The 16170-nt window shown below is 38.0% G+C and overlaps 1 protein-coding gene across 4 annotated transcripts in view; it reads left to right on the top strand.

Moving 5' to 3' along the window:
• LOC135217000 (spondin-1-like) overlaps positions 1 to 16170 on the top strand; it is a 958013-nt gene that overhangs the window by 909251 nt on the left and 32592 nt on the right. For all 4 annotated transcript variants that reach the window (XM_064252561.1, XM_064252562.1, XM_064252563.1 and 1 more), the window contains 6 exons: positions 6199 to 6405; positions 7189 to 7312; positions 8518 to 8648; positions 9079 to 9247; positions 11073 to 11129; positions 12160 to 12359. In XM_064252561.1, coding sequence (XP_064108631.1) covers positions 6199 to 6405; positions 7189 to 7312; positions 8518 to 8648; positions 9079 to 9247; positions 11073 to 11129; positions 12160 to 12359 — 888 coding nt within the window. The remainder of the gene's footprint in view (positions 1 to 6198; positions 6406 to 7188; positions 7313 to 8517; positions 8649 to 9078; positions 9248 to 11072; positions 11130 to 12159; positions 12360 to 16170) is intronic.

Here is a 16170-nt window from a genome sequence, read left to right as displayed (position 1 = left end):
TGCGTTTTCCCAAAGATTCTTTTGTCGCCTCATGATGCAGGATGCAAATTTTTCTCTAGGACCGTGCTTTGTCGCCGTCTTCTATTCTCATTTATTTATTTATTTATTTTTTTGCGCCTTTTGTGTGTGTATGTGTGTGTGGTTGTGTAGGTGTTTGTATTCTAATGCACATTTCCGTGTATTTTCTCGTGAATAGTTCAAATCCCATGTATAATTTTCGTTATGCTCGTAATTATATTGGTATGTGTACATACACACCCGGTCAGTCTTGAAACTCGTGCAGTTTTGTGTTTTTAGACATTTTATACTTTCTTTATCTAAAGTATATTTTATATATATATATATATATATAATATATATATATATATATATATATATATGTATATATATATATATATATATATATAGTATATATAGTATATATGGGTAAGCGCCTCACTGTACGTCCTGAATTCTCGGTTCTGTGGTTCGAGCCCACGAGCCGACGAATGTCTTAGCTAAAAAAAAATCCCCTTTCGATTAACATACATGCAAATATATTAATTGCCAGGCAGAGCGAATTAGTAGAGATTAGAGGACATTCGAAGCTTAATGCTTGTAGCATATATGATTCACGGTGTTGTGATAAAATTTATATTATGTGTGTACGTGTGTAATGATGAATTGATAGTTGACGTGAACTGTTTTATTTTCAGTGAAGCCATCCTTGCCCAGGGGAAAGAATATGATTTTATTTAAATATGCTTACACAACAATAAGTCATAACACCCGCGCAGTTTCCCAGCCATGGGGCCGGTCACTCTTTTTCACATTTTCATCGTGGTTGTGTTTATAGTCCTATAACTCATCCGCGTACCCAACTTCAAATCACTTCATTTATATTTTTATATTCTCTAACGTACCCGCGTTCGTATATCTCTGTCTTGCGGTACGTCAACGACGGAAGTGGACTACTCGCTGTAAGCACCTCAGTGAGGTGATGGGTATGGTCTTGGTGTCCGCGAGTTCGATTATCGGGCATTCCAGTCGGTGTTCGCATTCTGTTGATGTTTCATGACCCAAGTATCTGTAAAATAAAACTTTACATCCCTCGTCATTAGAAAATAAAAAAAAATAGAAAACAAAACTCCGAGGCGTGATCGGTATGGTCTTTGCCTGCCACCTCGGTGGCCGCGAGTTCGATTCCCGGGCATTCCATTGAGGGATCAGAGAAGTGTATTTCTGGTGGTAGAAGTTCATGAATCTCGACGTGGTTCGGAAGTCACGTAAAGCCGTTGGTCCCGTTGCTGAATAACCACTGGTTCCACGCAACGTAAAAACGCCATACAAACAAACAAAACAAATTGAGCCGCTGTTTAAGAATTTTCTCAGGCGAATATATATTACGAGAAAATTCCTTAAATCTTGGATTTTTTAGCGTAAAATTACTCCATACTGAAAAACCCATTATTACACGGGTTAGCTCTGAAATAAGGTAAAATTGTCAGCTCCCATAAGGGGAGGTAGTGCCGTTAGTGCACCTCATACGATGCACTGTAGGCATTTACTTAGGTTCTTCGCAGCGTCTCTATACTGCCCCTAGCTGCAACTGCTTTCATTCCTTTTTACTGTACCTCCATTCATATTTTCCTCCTTCCATCTTCCTTTCCAACACCTCCTAACAATTGATTCATAGGGCAATTGCTTTGAGGTTTTCCTCCCGTCACACTTTCCAAACCTTTCTAAAGTAGATTCACATCAACCGCGCATTTGATTGGCTGTTGATAAGCCAATCACAGGGCTGGAAACTCTCAGTCTCTCTCGAGAGTTTACATGAGTAGGATGTATGTTCCGCCTCTCTTGATGATACGTCTTTCAAAAGTATCCCTCAGGAGAGGTGGAAGATACATCCTGCCTATGTGAACTCTCTCGAGAGAGAGACTGAGAATTTCCAGCCCTGCGATTGGCTTATCAACAGCCAATCAGGAGCGCCGCAAGGGACTGGCCTAGACACCGAATGCGCGGTTGATGTGAATCTACTATAGTACTGTTAATTTCCGCTTCAGCGCCAAACGACCTCCTAGGTCCCAGCGCTTGGCTGCTCTGTGAAGATGGAAAAGTAATACGCTGGATTGCACTGCAGTGGTTCCATAATTGTGTGCGTACGTGAATACGCCATTTTGAGACTTATTTCACTGATAATTTCACCGTTTCGTGCTTATGAATTTAAGCTTTAGGAAATACTAAAAAAACAATCGTTTTGATAAATGCTTCCACAACTGGCGTCGACTCTCAATTCCCGCATTTTGCAGTGATACCTCATATGCATACGTTACCATAATTTATGGGTTCTTGGAGAAAACACTCCCATCAGTATCGGACTATTGGGAAAGCAATTTATGCACATTGGACAAAACAGAGAAATAAATACGATGCTCTTGCTGGCAAACTATTTCTGTTACCTTTCAGGTGAACATAAAACGTCTTATATTATTATTATTATTATTATTATTATTATTATTATTATTATTATTATTATTATTATTATTATTATTATTAGCAAATTATGGGTGGCATGGTAAGGGGGGTGGGATGAAACCCCATTATAAACCATCTTAGGGATCCCCACTATAACCCTGTTAAGTTTCATGCCCATCGGACCAGCGTTTGTCCGTGATTGAATGACAGACGGACTGACAGACATAACGCCCATTATAGTAAGAGTATTATTATTATTATTATTATTATTATTATTATTATTATTATTATTAATTAGCCTAATACTTAGGGAATCAATACATTATAGAAAACTTAAAAAAAAACTTTTAACGAATACTTGAATTATTCGTAGACAAGCCAGAATAAACATTTATTGAACAACGAGTCCCCAGCCTAGTAGAATACCAATACTTTGAAATCTTGTTGTGCCTCGTAGTATAATAATATAAATTCACGCGTAATACTATAATTAGTTGCGAATTTTATTGATGTGGCACATACACATCATAACTACTTTATATCTAATTATATATAATAACGCATTCTCTTGTCTATGTGAATGTACGTAATGGCTTACACTTTAGCTTCATATATATATATATATAATATATATATATATATATATATATATATATATATATAATATATATATATATATATATATATATATATATATAGTATTATTGCTTTTTTATTTAATCATTGTTATATCTGTAAAAAGGTATTTGGCCCTTTGTTTTGCACGTAATCCTTTTTTGCATTTTCCTGCAAATATACTCCCTGAGATCTTCATTTTTTTTTTAACTATTTGACGACTTCGTTGACGAAAGACTTAAAAGGATCGAAGTCCATTAAATGAATTAAAGTGATATTCGGTAATTCGTTTAATCTGACTTGATCCCACCAGCAAGTTTTTCCCTAATCTCTCTCTCTCTCTCTCTCTCTCTCTCTCTCTCTCTCTCTCTCTCTCTCTCTCTCTCTCTCTCTCTCCTTTTCCAGTTGCATCTGCTCTACTGAAGATCTTAATCTTTATATATTCACTTCGTGATCTTCGTGTTCAGCTTGGTTTATTTTTCGTTGAATTCTGATTTTGGCTCTAAAATTCACGAGTTTTAGTTTTCTGAAAAGAAAACTATTGTTCGTCCGTCCGCATGTTTTCTGTCCGCCCTCAGGCCTTAGAAACTACTAAGGCCACAGGATTGCTGCTGCAAATTGGTATATTGACCATCCACCCTCCAATCATCAAACATACCAAATTGCAGCTCTCTAATCTCAGTAGATTCTATTTTATTTAAATAAAGGTTAGAACTAGCCAGAATTCTGTGTCAATTGTAAATAAGAGTTGATTTACTTTGAAACCTATCTGTATTCGATTTATAATTATATTTGAATAGAATTCCTGAAGGATAATGTAATTTTTTGTACTAATTTGTACACCTAATTTTTAGTGTGTCTATCTCACCTCTTGTTCAGAAATGACATCTCGGCTCCTTCAAACTACGAATTTTAATTTCTTATTTCTGCTAATATCTTGAAATGGTCTTATTTTAAATCGTATCGTTTTAATTCATCAAATTTCGTTTCATTCATTCTTTGGGTACAATTATTTCAAGGCAGCGTTTTCTTTTTTTGCGAAAGTTCATTTATTTTTGCATTTTTACATATTGCTTCTGCATTTCTAATGACAAATTTTACGAAGTGGATATGCATTATATTTTATTTCGCCATTTTAAAAAACAGTTAACTTCCATCATCGCGATTTTGACCAGTCCATGGAAGCAGATCAGTCAGGCATTTAGTCAGTCATCAGTCAGTCATCAGTCAGTCATCAGTCAATCAACCACTGCCAGTGCCATCACAAGAAACAAAGAGAACGAGAATGTTTCATATTTTGGTCACTAAGCACGTGAAATTATTATAATAAGTAATAATATAATGCCTGCACGTTCTACTGCTTACTGTCAGATGTTCAAACACTCAAGTGTTCACTCTCGACGTGGTTCGGAAATCACGTAAAGCCGTTGGTCCCGTTGCTGAATAACCATACTGGTTCCGTGCAACGTAAAAACACCATGCAAACAAACAAACAAACATTCAAGTGTTATGTAAAAGTCATTCTTGGCATTGCATTTATCGCTACATAGTTTAATAGTGATTAAATGGGGTAATTTAATCAAATGCCAGTTAAAAAATAGCCATCGGTAATGATTTTCAGGATCCCTTTTCCAATCTCCATGATAATATCAGTGCACCTCATGCGGTGCACTGTAGGCATTACTTAAGCTCCTTTGCAGCGTGCCTTCGGCCCCTAGCTGCAACCCCTTTCGTTACTTTTACTGTAGCTCTTTTCATAGTCTCTCTCTTCCATCTTACTGTTCCACCCTCTCCTAACACTTGATTCATAGTGCAACTGCTTTGAGGTTTTCCTCCTGTTACACCTTTCAACCCTCTTACTGTCAGTTTCCGTTTCAGTGCTGAATGGCCTCATAGGTCATAGTGCTTGGCCTTTTGCCTAAATTCCATATTCATTTCAATTCAATCCAAGATAAATAAATTATGCTGATTTGTGTGTTAAACGTACCTTTATTATTCTGACGGTGAATGTATAGACCAGGCGTTACTGAGACGGTTTCTCGCAGTTGTCAGTAAAAATATACTATAGATTCACATCAGCCGTGCATTTGACTTAGGCCATCCCTTACGACTCTCCTGATTGGCTGTTGATAAGCCAATCACAGGGCAGGAAACCTTCAGGCTCTCGAGAGAGTTCACAGAGGCAGGATGTATTTTCACCTCTCCTGAGGGGTACTTTTGAAAGCCGTATACCTCAGGAAAGGTGGAATATACACCTTGCCTATGTGAACTCTCACGAGAGACTGAGAGTTTCCAGCATTGTGATTGGCATATCAGCAGCCAATCAGGAGCGTCGTAAGGGACTGGCCTAGACATCAAATGTACGGTTGATGTATCTACTATAGTAAACGCGTATTAGGCCGGGAGGAGAATGAGTTGGTCGTTAATTATTGTTGCCAATGTAAAATGTGTAAAGGTCTTACTGTTTTCTGATTGGCGTTTACTGAGGGGAAACGTGAGGTGATGACTGGTGATTCGTCATTGTGTGGACTGGAGAATTATTTCAAAGGGGTGTTGATCTCTGTCATGTGTTGCTACATTATTTTAAAAATGGTCAGATAAGTTAGGATACGTTTTCTAAAGAAATGCACCGTAAATACTAGCCAAAGAAGATCAGTGTTTGTTCAGATATTGAATTTCTCCAAGTCTGTGTTACCGCAAGTTTATCCTCATAATTTATTTTAAGAGGGCCCTCCTGCCGACCCACATAGACGGGCCCCTTTTTCCTTGTCGACTGTAATTCACGTTCTTGAAATATCCCTTTTCTAGCTCTTAACAGTTTCTAAATGGTTATGTACAGTATGCAGTTCCCCTTTTGAATCTTTCTATGACATCATAAAGAGAGGCGGTTCATCGATTTTCGATTTATTTTAAGAAGGCCTTCCTGTCGACCCACATAGACAGGACCCCGTATTCTTTGTCGACTGTAATTCAAGTTCTTGAATGTTCCCTTTTCTAGCTCTTAACAGTTTCTAAAATGTTATATTTGCAGTTCCCCATTTGAATGTTTCCATGGTATCGTAGAGAGAGGCGGTTTTATCATACATTTTTCGTTTTAATTAACGTTTCTTTCATGTGCATTTACAGGTGACGTTCGAAGGCATGTGGTCACGCCACACCCATCCCAAGGATTTCCCCAGCAATGCCTTCCTTACCCATTTCTCCGACATCATCGGCGCTTCGCATTCCGCCAATTACCGCGTCTGGGAGTATGGCGGCTTCAGCTCGGATGGACTCCGTCAGGTTGCCGAGTGGGGGTCGACGAGGGCCTTGGAGAGCGAGCTCAAGCAACAGGTGGGTGGAGGTGGCGCTTCGTAGGCGCGTTGGCACTGCTACCCTCAACTTGTGGAGCTCTTGAGTAGAACTACTCCTCTTCCTCTTCCTCTTCCTCTTCCAAAATTGGTATTCCTCGAATCACAAGACTCGGTGACTTAATCTTAAATGACGTATTTTGGATTTTTCTTCCCAATTTTCGTCGTTCATTACTCCTGTAATCTTCCTTCCTTCCTTTCTATTTGTCTTCTTGTTTCTTCTATAAAAAAAAAGGCTACAAGGTCAACATGCCCATTGCTCTACTTACACGTTGAGTATGCCTTTAAAGCCGTTATCCAAGCTTGTATCCAGCAAGGATTTTGTTAAGCATTTAAAGTTAGCGGAAGAGTCTAGCATTTTTAGAATAGAGATTTATATTCATATTTGTTTTCCGTTATCATTCGAAGTTATGCGAGTGTGATGAGTGGCGCTTCGTAGCGCGTTGTTTAACTGTGTTCAATTATACAACAGTATCTAAAGATGTCTTTGAATATATTATGAAATGTTGTTTAACTGTGTTCAATTATACAACAGTATCTAAAGATGTCTTTGAACATATTATAAAAATGTTGTTTAATTGTGTTTAATTATACAAGTTCTGTTTTGTTATTTTCCTTACACATTAATTTTCAGACAAGTAATTTATGACACAAATGCATTGTATACTGTCTTTAACCTATAAGCCTAACTTTTATTTGTGCTTTGAGAGAAACGAATAGTAGTCCTGCTGCAAGCAGTCTTACGAGCATCGTTTTTTTTTTCCAGAGTGACCACATTAGGACGATCATCAAAGCCAGAGGTCTTTGGTACCCCAATGTCAACGGAAAGACCTTCGCAGTGTTCCGAGTCGACAACCGACACCACCTCATGTCCCTGGTATCCATGTTAGGTAGGAAGTTCCTCACTGTTGCCAAAGGCTTTAGCAAAATCATAGGCAATCACGTTTTCAAGTCCTCGCCTCCCCTCTCACCTCACTTCGGAAATATAATTTTTTTTTTCAGATTTTTTTCTTCTTCCATTTTCTCCGAGTGACCAAAACTTTGAAACAATTTGGTCGACCTTTCAATACTATAGTAGATTCACATCAATCGTGCATCTGATATCTAGGCCAGCCCCTTACGACGCTCCTGATTGGCTGTTCATAAGCCAGTCACAGGACTGGAAACCCTCAGTCTGTCGAGAGAGTTCACATAGGCAGGATGTATGTTCCATCTCTCCTGAGGGATACTTTTGAAAGACTTATCCTTCAGGAAAGGTGGAGCATACATCCTGCCTATGTGAACTCTCCAGAGAGACTGGGGGTTTTCAGCCCTGTGATTGGCTTATCAACAGCCAATCAGGAGCTTCGTAAGGGACTGGCCTAGACATCAGATGCACGGTTAATGCGGATATACTATAGTAACCTTTTAGCCACTTGGTATCTCCACAATTCTTAGCCATAGTCCTCTTTGTTTATTCGCATCCAACACCCACTCTCCACTTTAATATGAAGAGCTGAGTCAACAGACGCTTTCTGTTTTCAAACTTTTATGGCCACCCTCCTCTTCTCCTCCAAAGTGTTTGCATAAATCCTGCTTTTTCTTTCTTTTTTTAACCTCTTCTCTCGTCTTGCAAGTATTCATAATTGCATACTCTTTTATTTGCCTTAGGTGGATCTCACAACCCTACTCTTCTTCTACTTCCTCCCAGATTTCTCCTTTTACTAACAGTTTGAAAAAATTCCCATTCATTTTAGTTTCTCGTCATTGTCACCAGTGAGCACTATCAACTGTAAAGATCAGCAACTTCACACTTCTTGCACTTGTGCAAGCTTTAACGCAAGAGCTATTATTGGGGTTCATGACTAATTATCTCTGCATAGATTCATTAATTTTATGGAAAGGTGATCTACTCAACTCCTAATTTATCAAGACGTTAATTTCCTATCTTGATTACATGAATTCGTTCAAATATACCAGGGTCATTTTATTCGTGTGTAACACTCTTCGTGACAAGGAAAATATGAGGAGATAAGATATGCTTTCGCATGTGTAAAAATAGCTTTGGCGACTTATTGAAAACTGTAGTAGGTATTATATAATCTTTATATTTCAGGACCCAGTCCGGATTGGATTGTTGGCGTGTCTGCTTTAGAACTTTGTCTAAGGAACTGCTCTTGGGTGGATCAGAAAACTTTGAATCTCTATCCCTGGGACGCAGGCACTGATTCTGGTGTCACCTATGAGGTACTGTTGACCGGCACCATTTTCAATCATCCGTTAAAGATAATGCTTTGGTTTCCTTAAAGGTTACTACATAAGAGTAATTGTTTTGCACTCTCAAGCTCTGAATAAATGCTCCATTTACAAAAATACAGGTGTCTCTTTACGTAGTAAGAATTTTGTTTGGTAATAGGCACTTCCTGGCCATTTTAAAAACGTAAAAATGGGTCTTGTTGCTAAGTCCCTTTTTATGAATTGGTTTGGGATCATATAGAATCATTTTTTTTTTTACCTGGCACACCATATATCAACTGTAGATAGTGTTCTTTGCTATAAAAAATTCCTTACACAGTATTTTGCTTTTAAGAAATTGTTTTGTGAGGTTAAATTAATGTCCCGAGTAGAAAAGAGTGGTGAAGATAGTGCCCATTTTATTGTATCCTTTTTTTTCCAGTCTGCCAATGCTCCAACTATCCCAAGAGAGAAAATCCGACGAATCACCAACAACTATCCCAACGACCCCAAGTCTCCATTCTATGATCCTACAGGTTTGCCCATGAAACCTCTAGCTCGGCTCACCATCACCAGGCAGAGGGTTTATGAAAAATCTTGCTCTGACACAAGTAAGCTGCTCGTGTTCTATTTTGTTGCTCTAGTCTGCTGCTGGAATTGATTTGTTGCCTTAATACTTTTGCTCTGATTTTAGCTGCTGAGAGCATTTTCCTAAAAGAAACGAACACCTCTTATTCAGTATTGTCAGACTAGCACCGTCATGATGTGATATTTCAACTTTGATAGGACAGGTAAAGAAGTAGAGTGAGATGTGAGTTTTGAATGGAACTGGATTTAATTTACCTGTATATTGCATGTCAGTTAGTGCCCACATGTCTCAAAATGTTAAGAACGGGTTTCGGTGAAATTCTGTGAGTGGGGTATGTGTGTAAAGAACGTGTCATTAGATTTCAAAAGGGCTCTGCAGAATGCCTTAAATAAGAGGGAAAATGCACTCGTTGAAAACTGCAGAATGAAATCGCTAAAATTCTCTGAAAGTCCTGCATATTGTGAAATGGAGTAACTGAGGCAATAAATACTACAGACCCATCAAGAGGACAACAATTAAGTTTAAATTCTCATGTAACCTGACTTGTGCAACAAGAGCGCAGCCTTTTCAGAATAACATCTGAAAGAAACGGGAAGCAAGCAGATAAAAACTTTGAAACTCCATCCACTATGATAGCCAGTAGCGCCTCAGTGGCGTGGTCGGTATGGCGTTGGCTTGCCACCTCGGTGGTCGCGAGTTCGATTCTCAGGCATTCCATTGAGGTTCGGTAGTCACGTAAAGCCGTTGGTCCCGTTGCTGAATAAATCACTGGTTCAATGCAACGTAAAAACGCCATACAAACAAACAAACAAAGCTGGACTTGAACATCCAGTCGTAGTAATTAACTGAACGTTCCTTCTGTTTTTTCATGCCAGCTTAGAATATTGACTTGGCAGCCGTAGTAGGTCTAGCTGAAATTAATGCATTGGATGTTGTCACCTTTGCTGGTCGACTTTTTCTCAAGTGGAATACCACTTGCCTGAATGTGTTACAGTTGTGACACGTTCTTGTAAGAGAATACCTTTAGGATTTTTTTTTTACTCGAAATGAGCTATGCATCGCATCTGCAGTTACCATGTGTTTTTGGAAAAACGAGAAAAACTTCTACGTAATTATTTTTTAAATCACGATTGGTTGAAAACCACATTTGCATCACATTAAAAACTCAGTATGGCCAGTTGACGTAAGCAGCGACTCATGCTCCTGACAGTTAGATGGCTAGTGGTTGAAACCAGGGTCAGAAATGGGGCACGAATCTAGAAGCCTTCTTTCGACACCAACAGTAATGGGAAAAGCGTATGGTAAAACTTACACACACACACACACACAGTGTATATATATATCATATATATATATATATATATATATATATATATATACATATATATATACATATATATGTCTATGTATGTATGTATGTATGTATGTATATGTTTTGAAAAGTATAGTAGTATAGTGAATAGTGTTGATATCTTATCCATTCAGATTGCTCCACAATTGTAAAGTTTTTTCACGCTCACATATGCTTCTAAAAAATCAAAACATGTAAATTGCTTAATTAAAATGTTCAAAATGATGTAATAATATATATCCATCCATTTTATTTTGAAGATGTCTATTAATTTATAAAGTATCATGAGTCTGTTGATTAAAAAATTTGCACCTCTCTTCCTGTATATCAGGAATTCCTATTATGTATTTAATTTGGATTTCATGGATACGTTAGTGAAATTAATTCCGATTCTAAAGATTACTATTGTGAAAATCATTGTTTTGTATTTCGTTTATGAGTATTATTATTACTTGTTCCTTCCATATGATCTCATTGTTTTTCTTTTTTTCCACAGGCCTTCTCCCAGGTTATGCGACAGATTACACTGAACGCTCGGATGATGATTCTAGACGTAAGTTTTTTTTTTTTTTTTTTTTTTTAGGTTGATTGTTGATTTTTCAGTGGTCAGTTTCTTGGTATGAATAATTAGTGATAGAAGACGAGAGTGTTTTTTGTAGACTTGGAGAGTAAACTCAGCCATCAAGAGAGACATAAGTTGATATCAACGCTGCTGTCGAATTCAGGTTCTATTCTGAGAAGCTATGTCAGCCATCTCCTCCATGATAGCTGATTGGTATGTTTTATAACATGGCCTAATTACAGTAGGATTTTTTTTGTAGCACACATGCCTTAATTTTTTTTATATGCACACATATTAAGCAGCAAATGTCTGTCAAACAAACATAAGTACCTTAACTCTTATATTTACAAACACACTCACCTTTAGATATTTGTACTTAATCTTCATTTTCTGCTCTTTGAACTGCTGTGCAACAACTCCAATTCCCTCTCTTCCCTGTCTTCCTGTCTTGAACACTGAATGGCCAAGAGTTCCCTGTGCTCAGCTTGACTACCTACAGGTACATTTCATATTTCAGTCTACAACTGCAGGTAAAGAATTAATGACTGAATAGGTATTTTTGGTATACTGGAGAATCTTCAGGCAAAATTTAGGTCCCTTTCTGGGTAACGGAACTGCAACAGCTTTGCCATCCTAGTGTCCAACACTAGGATTGCATATTTCATTTTTCCTCGCTCTGCTGTCATTTCTTGTCAGGAGATCCAAAGGTCTTGGGGTCATCACCTGGCCCCCCATTTATGTACAAATAGATGCATCAGACTATAAATGATTAAAACAAAGCAACAAATATTTTCATTTTATTGAGCAAAGACAATTTTCTGGCATTGAAAGCTTATCTTGAAAACGTGGTGAGTTGCCTGTGTATGAAAGGTGTTAATGAATTGCTAATAATAAATTATCAAAGGAATAGAAGCAAAACTTTAGATGAATGGCGAGATGTAGATAAATTAGTGTTCAAGAGTTACTGTAATTTTGTATTTGTTTCTTGAAAACCCATATTTGAAGGATCCTCTTGTTTCAGCTGAATGCCACGTCACTTCTTGGAGTCACTGGACGACATGCTCGGCGACTTGTGGTAAAGGACTGAGAACAAGAACAAGGACTTACCTCATGCCGATGAAGGCAAGCATGTCAGATTGCCAGAGGCAGTTAGAAGAGAAGGAGATGTGCGCTGCGTCGGTTACTTACTGCCCCGGAGGTAGCTTTATCGAACCAGAAGCTGTAAGTTGTAGACCTCATTTTAGTTTCGTGTACTGAATAAACTATACATAACAGTACAGGCAGTCCTTGGCTTAGACAGGGGTTCCTATGTTAAGACGCGTCGTATGCCGAAAATCATCGTAAGCCGGAAAATCGTCAAAAATCCTAAGAACATCTTACTTTTAATGCTATGGGTGCATTGAAAACTATGGAAACTGCATTTTTATTGCACTTTTCATGAAAAAAACTTCAAATATTGATTATTTTGCATTTGTGTCGTAAACCTGGAAATAATTTCCGGAAATAATTTCTGACGAATATAATTGAAAAGCGTCGTAACCTTGAAACTTCATAAGCCGGGGACTGCTTTACATATCTACGTAGTACCCCACAGGCTACCCAGTTGTAGTTAATCATTAACTTACCAGAATAATTCTAACAATAACACAGTAGGTATTAGCAAAGAAATCAGAATACATGTTGCAAAGGAAAGAGGTCTTCAAGTGTGTAGATTTTTCTTCAGGCACAAAGCCAACTTTGTGGAAACTACAATTCATAGTTTCCTTCAAAAATCTCATTGAACTGCACTCTAAATTCCCAGTATATCTATAAGTAGGCCGTACCTGTATGATCTGATAATCAATCTATTTTAATTGCCTAAACAGCTATAGATATGAAGTAGAGGACATAAAAACAGTTTCATGCTAGTAGTTGTATGTGAGAGGAATTATTATCTTGAAAAATATAAGCAATAATAAGGGAAAACAATCACAGGCCACCCCTTTGTCAAATCCTGTTAAGTCTGATCTGTAATCTTTTTTTGAAATGCTTGTCATTTTATTCTTAAGTTTTTCGACAGTTGGCTGTTTAATGGAATAAACTAGTATATTTGAGCTATACTACAATTAAATTTCAAGTTTCAAGATGTTTTTATTGTTTTACCTCTGATCAGCGTTTCATTTTTATAAGTAGATGTATAACCTGTTAATATATGGTTGGATGTCTCAATGATACACCCTATAAAATGGCGTTGCTTTATTGAATAACTCTCTTGCTGAGGTAGGCACGAGTCAGTCCATGATGTTTACAACTTGAAATCAAAACAATGGATTCATACATCACAACAAAAGTCATCATATTAAAATATTCTCCCTTTTCATATAAAGGGAAATTACAGGACATTTTCTTATGCAACACAACTGATTCATTTTGGGAAAACATGCTTTCAAAATCTGGAACAAACTTAGACACTGTATGGTGTAATTCACAACTGAATACACTACATCACTGCAAATATTAATACTTGAACATTTTATATACAGTACTTCATTTCAATTCAAATGTCTTCTCTGTAGCGTATGGGCTTGACAGAGTTTCATATGGGCCTTTCACTTGGGACAGAGGCTATGGGACGCCTAACAGGTGATGATGGCATCACTGGTTCTATTTCAGGTAGATGATGAATAATGTTCTTATGCTCATGAAAACTGTCAGATTTAGGACGTTCATTGTTGTTGTCTTACACAGTTGCATCACGATCAGTGTCATTGGCTGGAAACTCCCAGAATGCAAATTATTTTACACCATTCCTGGAAAGTTCCTTTAAGAACTTTGTTTCTTCTTATTTCATTACCATTCGGGGTGATTACTGTAAACAAACTGGGTTCAGGATTTTTTAACTTCATTGTAGCAGGAAACCAATTCTTGCCGTTTTGCACAAGAACCTTCATACCAGGTAATAACTCATTCAACTTTGAACATGTGTGAAGATCATAATTGCATATAGAATTGTTGCTGGTCTCCCGTAGCTTGAAGTGATGATCAATGAGATCAGGGGTTGCCTCCACTTTAACAGGAAGGTTATTCGATATCTTCCTCCTGAATAAGAGTTCACGAGGACTTTTCATTCCATTAGAAAGAGGGCATGCCCTGTATGCTAGTAGGGCTTTGTGGATATTAGAGCCAGACACTTTGGCTTTTCTCAATATATTTTTCATTACACCTACCATCCTCTCAATAGATCCAATTGATTGAGCATTCCTTGGGCTACTGGTGATATGAATAATATCCCATTCTTCAACAAATCTTGAATTCAGCAGATGAATATTGGGGTTCATTGTCAGAGTACAGAATCTAGCCTGGGCCATGGATACTGAAAAGTTCTTCCAGAAAATTTATGACAGCTCTCGACATGGTATCTTGGCCTAGCTGCTTAATAAAAGGCATTTTACTGAAATTGTCAGCTACAATAATAAAATTCTGGTTATCCCATTCAAAAAGATCTTTGGAAATAAACTGCCATAGGAGACTGGGGGTTGAATGTGACAGCATAGGTTCATTTAGGTATTTTCTGGCATTTAATGGGCATTCCCAGCAATATCCTTAAACATGCATTCTATACAGGCATTCCTTTGCTCTGATCTGACTTTTAGAGATTCCTAGATGTCCTTCGTGTATTCTCTTCAAATATTCCATCTTCATTGACGGAGGGACTAATAGACGTTCTTCAAAGAATAAATATAACACCATCTTCATCAGATAAAAAGCCTTTCACTGTAAAATATTGACGAATCTACTTTGGCAAGCTTTTGGTTGACTCAGTCCAACTGCTTGTCACTTGCCCTTGGAGTATGGAGAGCTCATAGTCTTGGTCCATAGCTTGTTTGACTTTTTCTAACTTTCTTTGCGAGATCTGTATGAGATGAACTGCTTGCTCTAGCTGGACTCCTGCTCCAGGTAATGACCGGACTCTTGATAAATAATCGGGAAAAATTAAGTCTTTTCCTGGTTTGTACCTAATGGTGACATCATATGACTGAATGCGAAGTAACATGCGTTGGAGCCTTGGGTAGCCTGGCTAAGTTGCTTGAGATAAATGTTTACCAGCAGTTTTTATCACTAATTACAGTAACAGCTTTACTATATACAAAACAATGAAAATGTTCTAGTGCTAAAACAACACTAAGCATTTCTCTCTCAATATTAGCATAACATGATATCGCTGGTGAGAGGGACTTTGAGGCAAAAGCAACTGGCCTCCCATCTTGCATCAGAGCAGCTCCCAGCCCATACTTCAAGGCATCTACTTCAAGAGTAACAAGACTTGTATCAAAATACGTAAGGCAGTCTCATATCTGAATGAATTGCTTCCTTGAGTTCATCAATGCGATAGTGACTTTTCCAGACTATTGAAAAGGTCTGCAGTGGAATCTCAATTGTACTCATCAGGTACCACTTAAAAAGGTAAAGGAGGTTAAACCTTCTTTTAGTTTCTGGGAGAGCCCAGAGACATTTTCTTCAGATAATTCTGATAAACATCCGGAAGGAGACTTTTCCCGACGTGTAGCGAGACATGAGCATCCGAGGTCGGTGCACGCTTCGGCACCAGTGTCACCTTTGGCCCTTCAAGTTGTACCAGTTACAGTTCACTAGCGATCTAGGACACCAGGGCGCAAATTGTCTCCTGCTATGGCTCCCGTATGTGCTGTTCCTAAGAGCCATATCTCTGTTTCCGAGCGTATTTCTACTCCGGATCCCTCGTTGATGCATGAGCGCCCATCGGTGTCTGAGACTTCCATGCCAGTGGCACAGGAGTGCCCATTAGCGCCAGACCTCCCTTTTCCACCTGAACCTGGGTCGTTCACGGGGCTGATTCCACCCTCGGCTCCTCATATTCTATCTCCTTCTTCGGTCGGCACAGCTGATTTCTATCTACTTGAAGTTTCGTAAAGAAAAAATTTCTTAATCAGTTATGATTTTTTATTTAAATGTATACTATAATTATTCTTTACATAATTATGTTGTAATGTACTGTTTATTCCTTTGTGACTGA

This window comes from Macrobrachium nipponense, chromosome 7 (genome assembly GCF_015104395.2).
Source record: "Macrobrachium nipponense isolate FS-2020 chromosome 7, ASM1510439v2, whole genome shotgun sequence".
Lineage (NCBI taxonomy): Eukaryota > Metazoa > Arthropoda > Malacostraca > Decapoda > Palaemonidae > Macrobrachium > Macrobrachium nipponense.
Note: the sequence above shows the minus strand (reverse complement) of the source record. Positions and strands in the feature narration are given on the sequence as shown.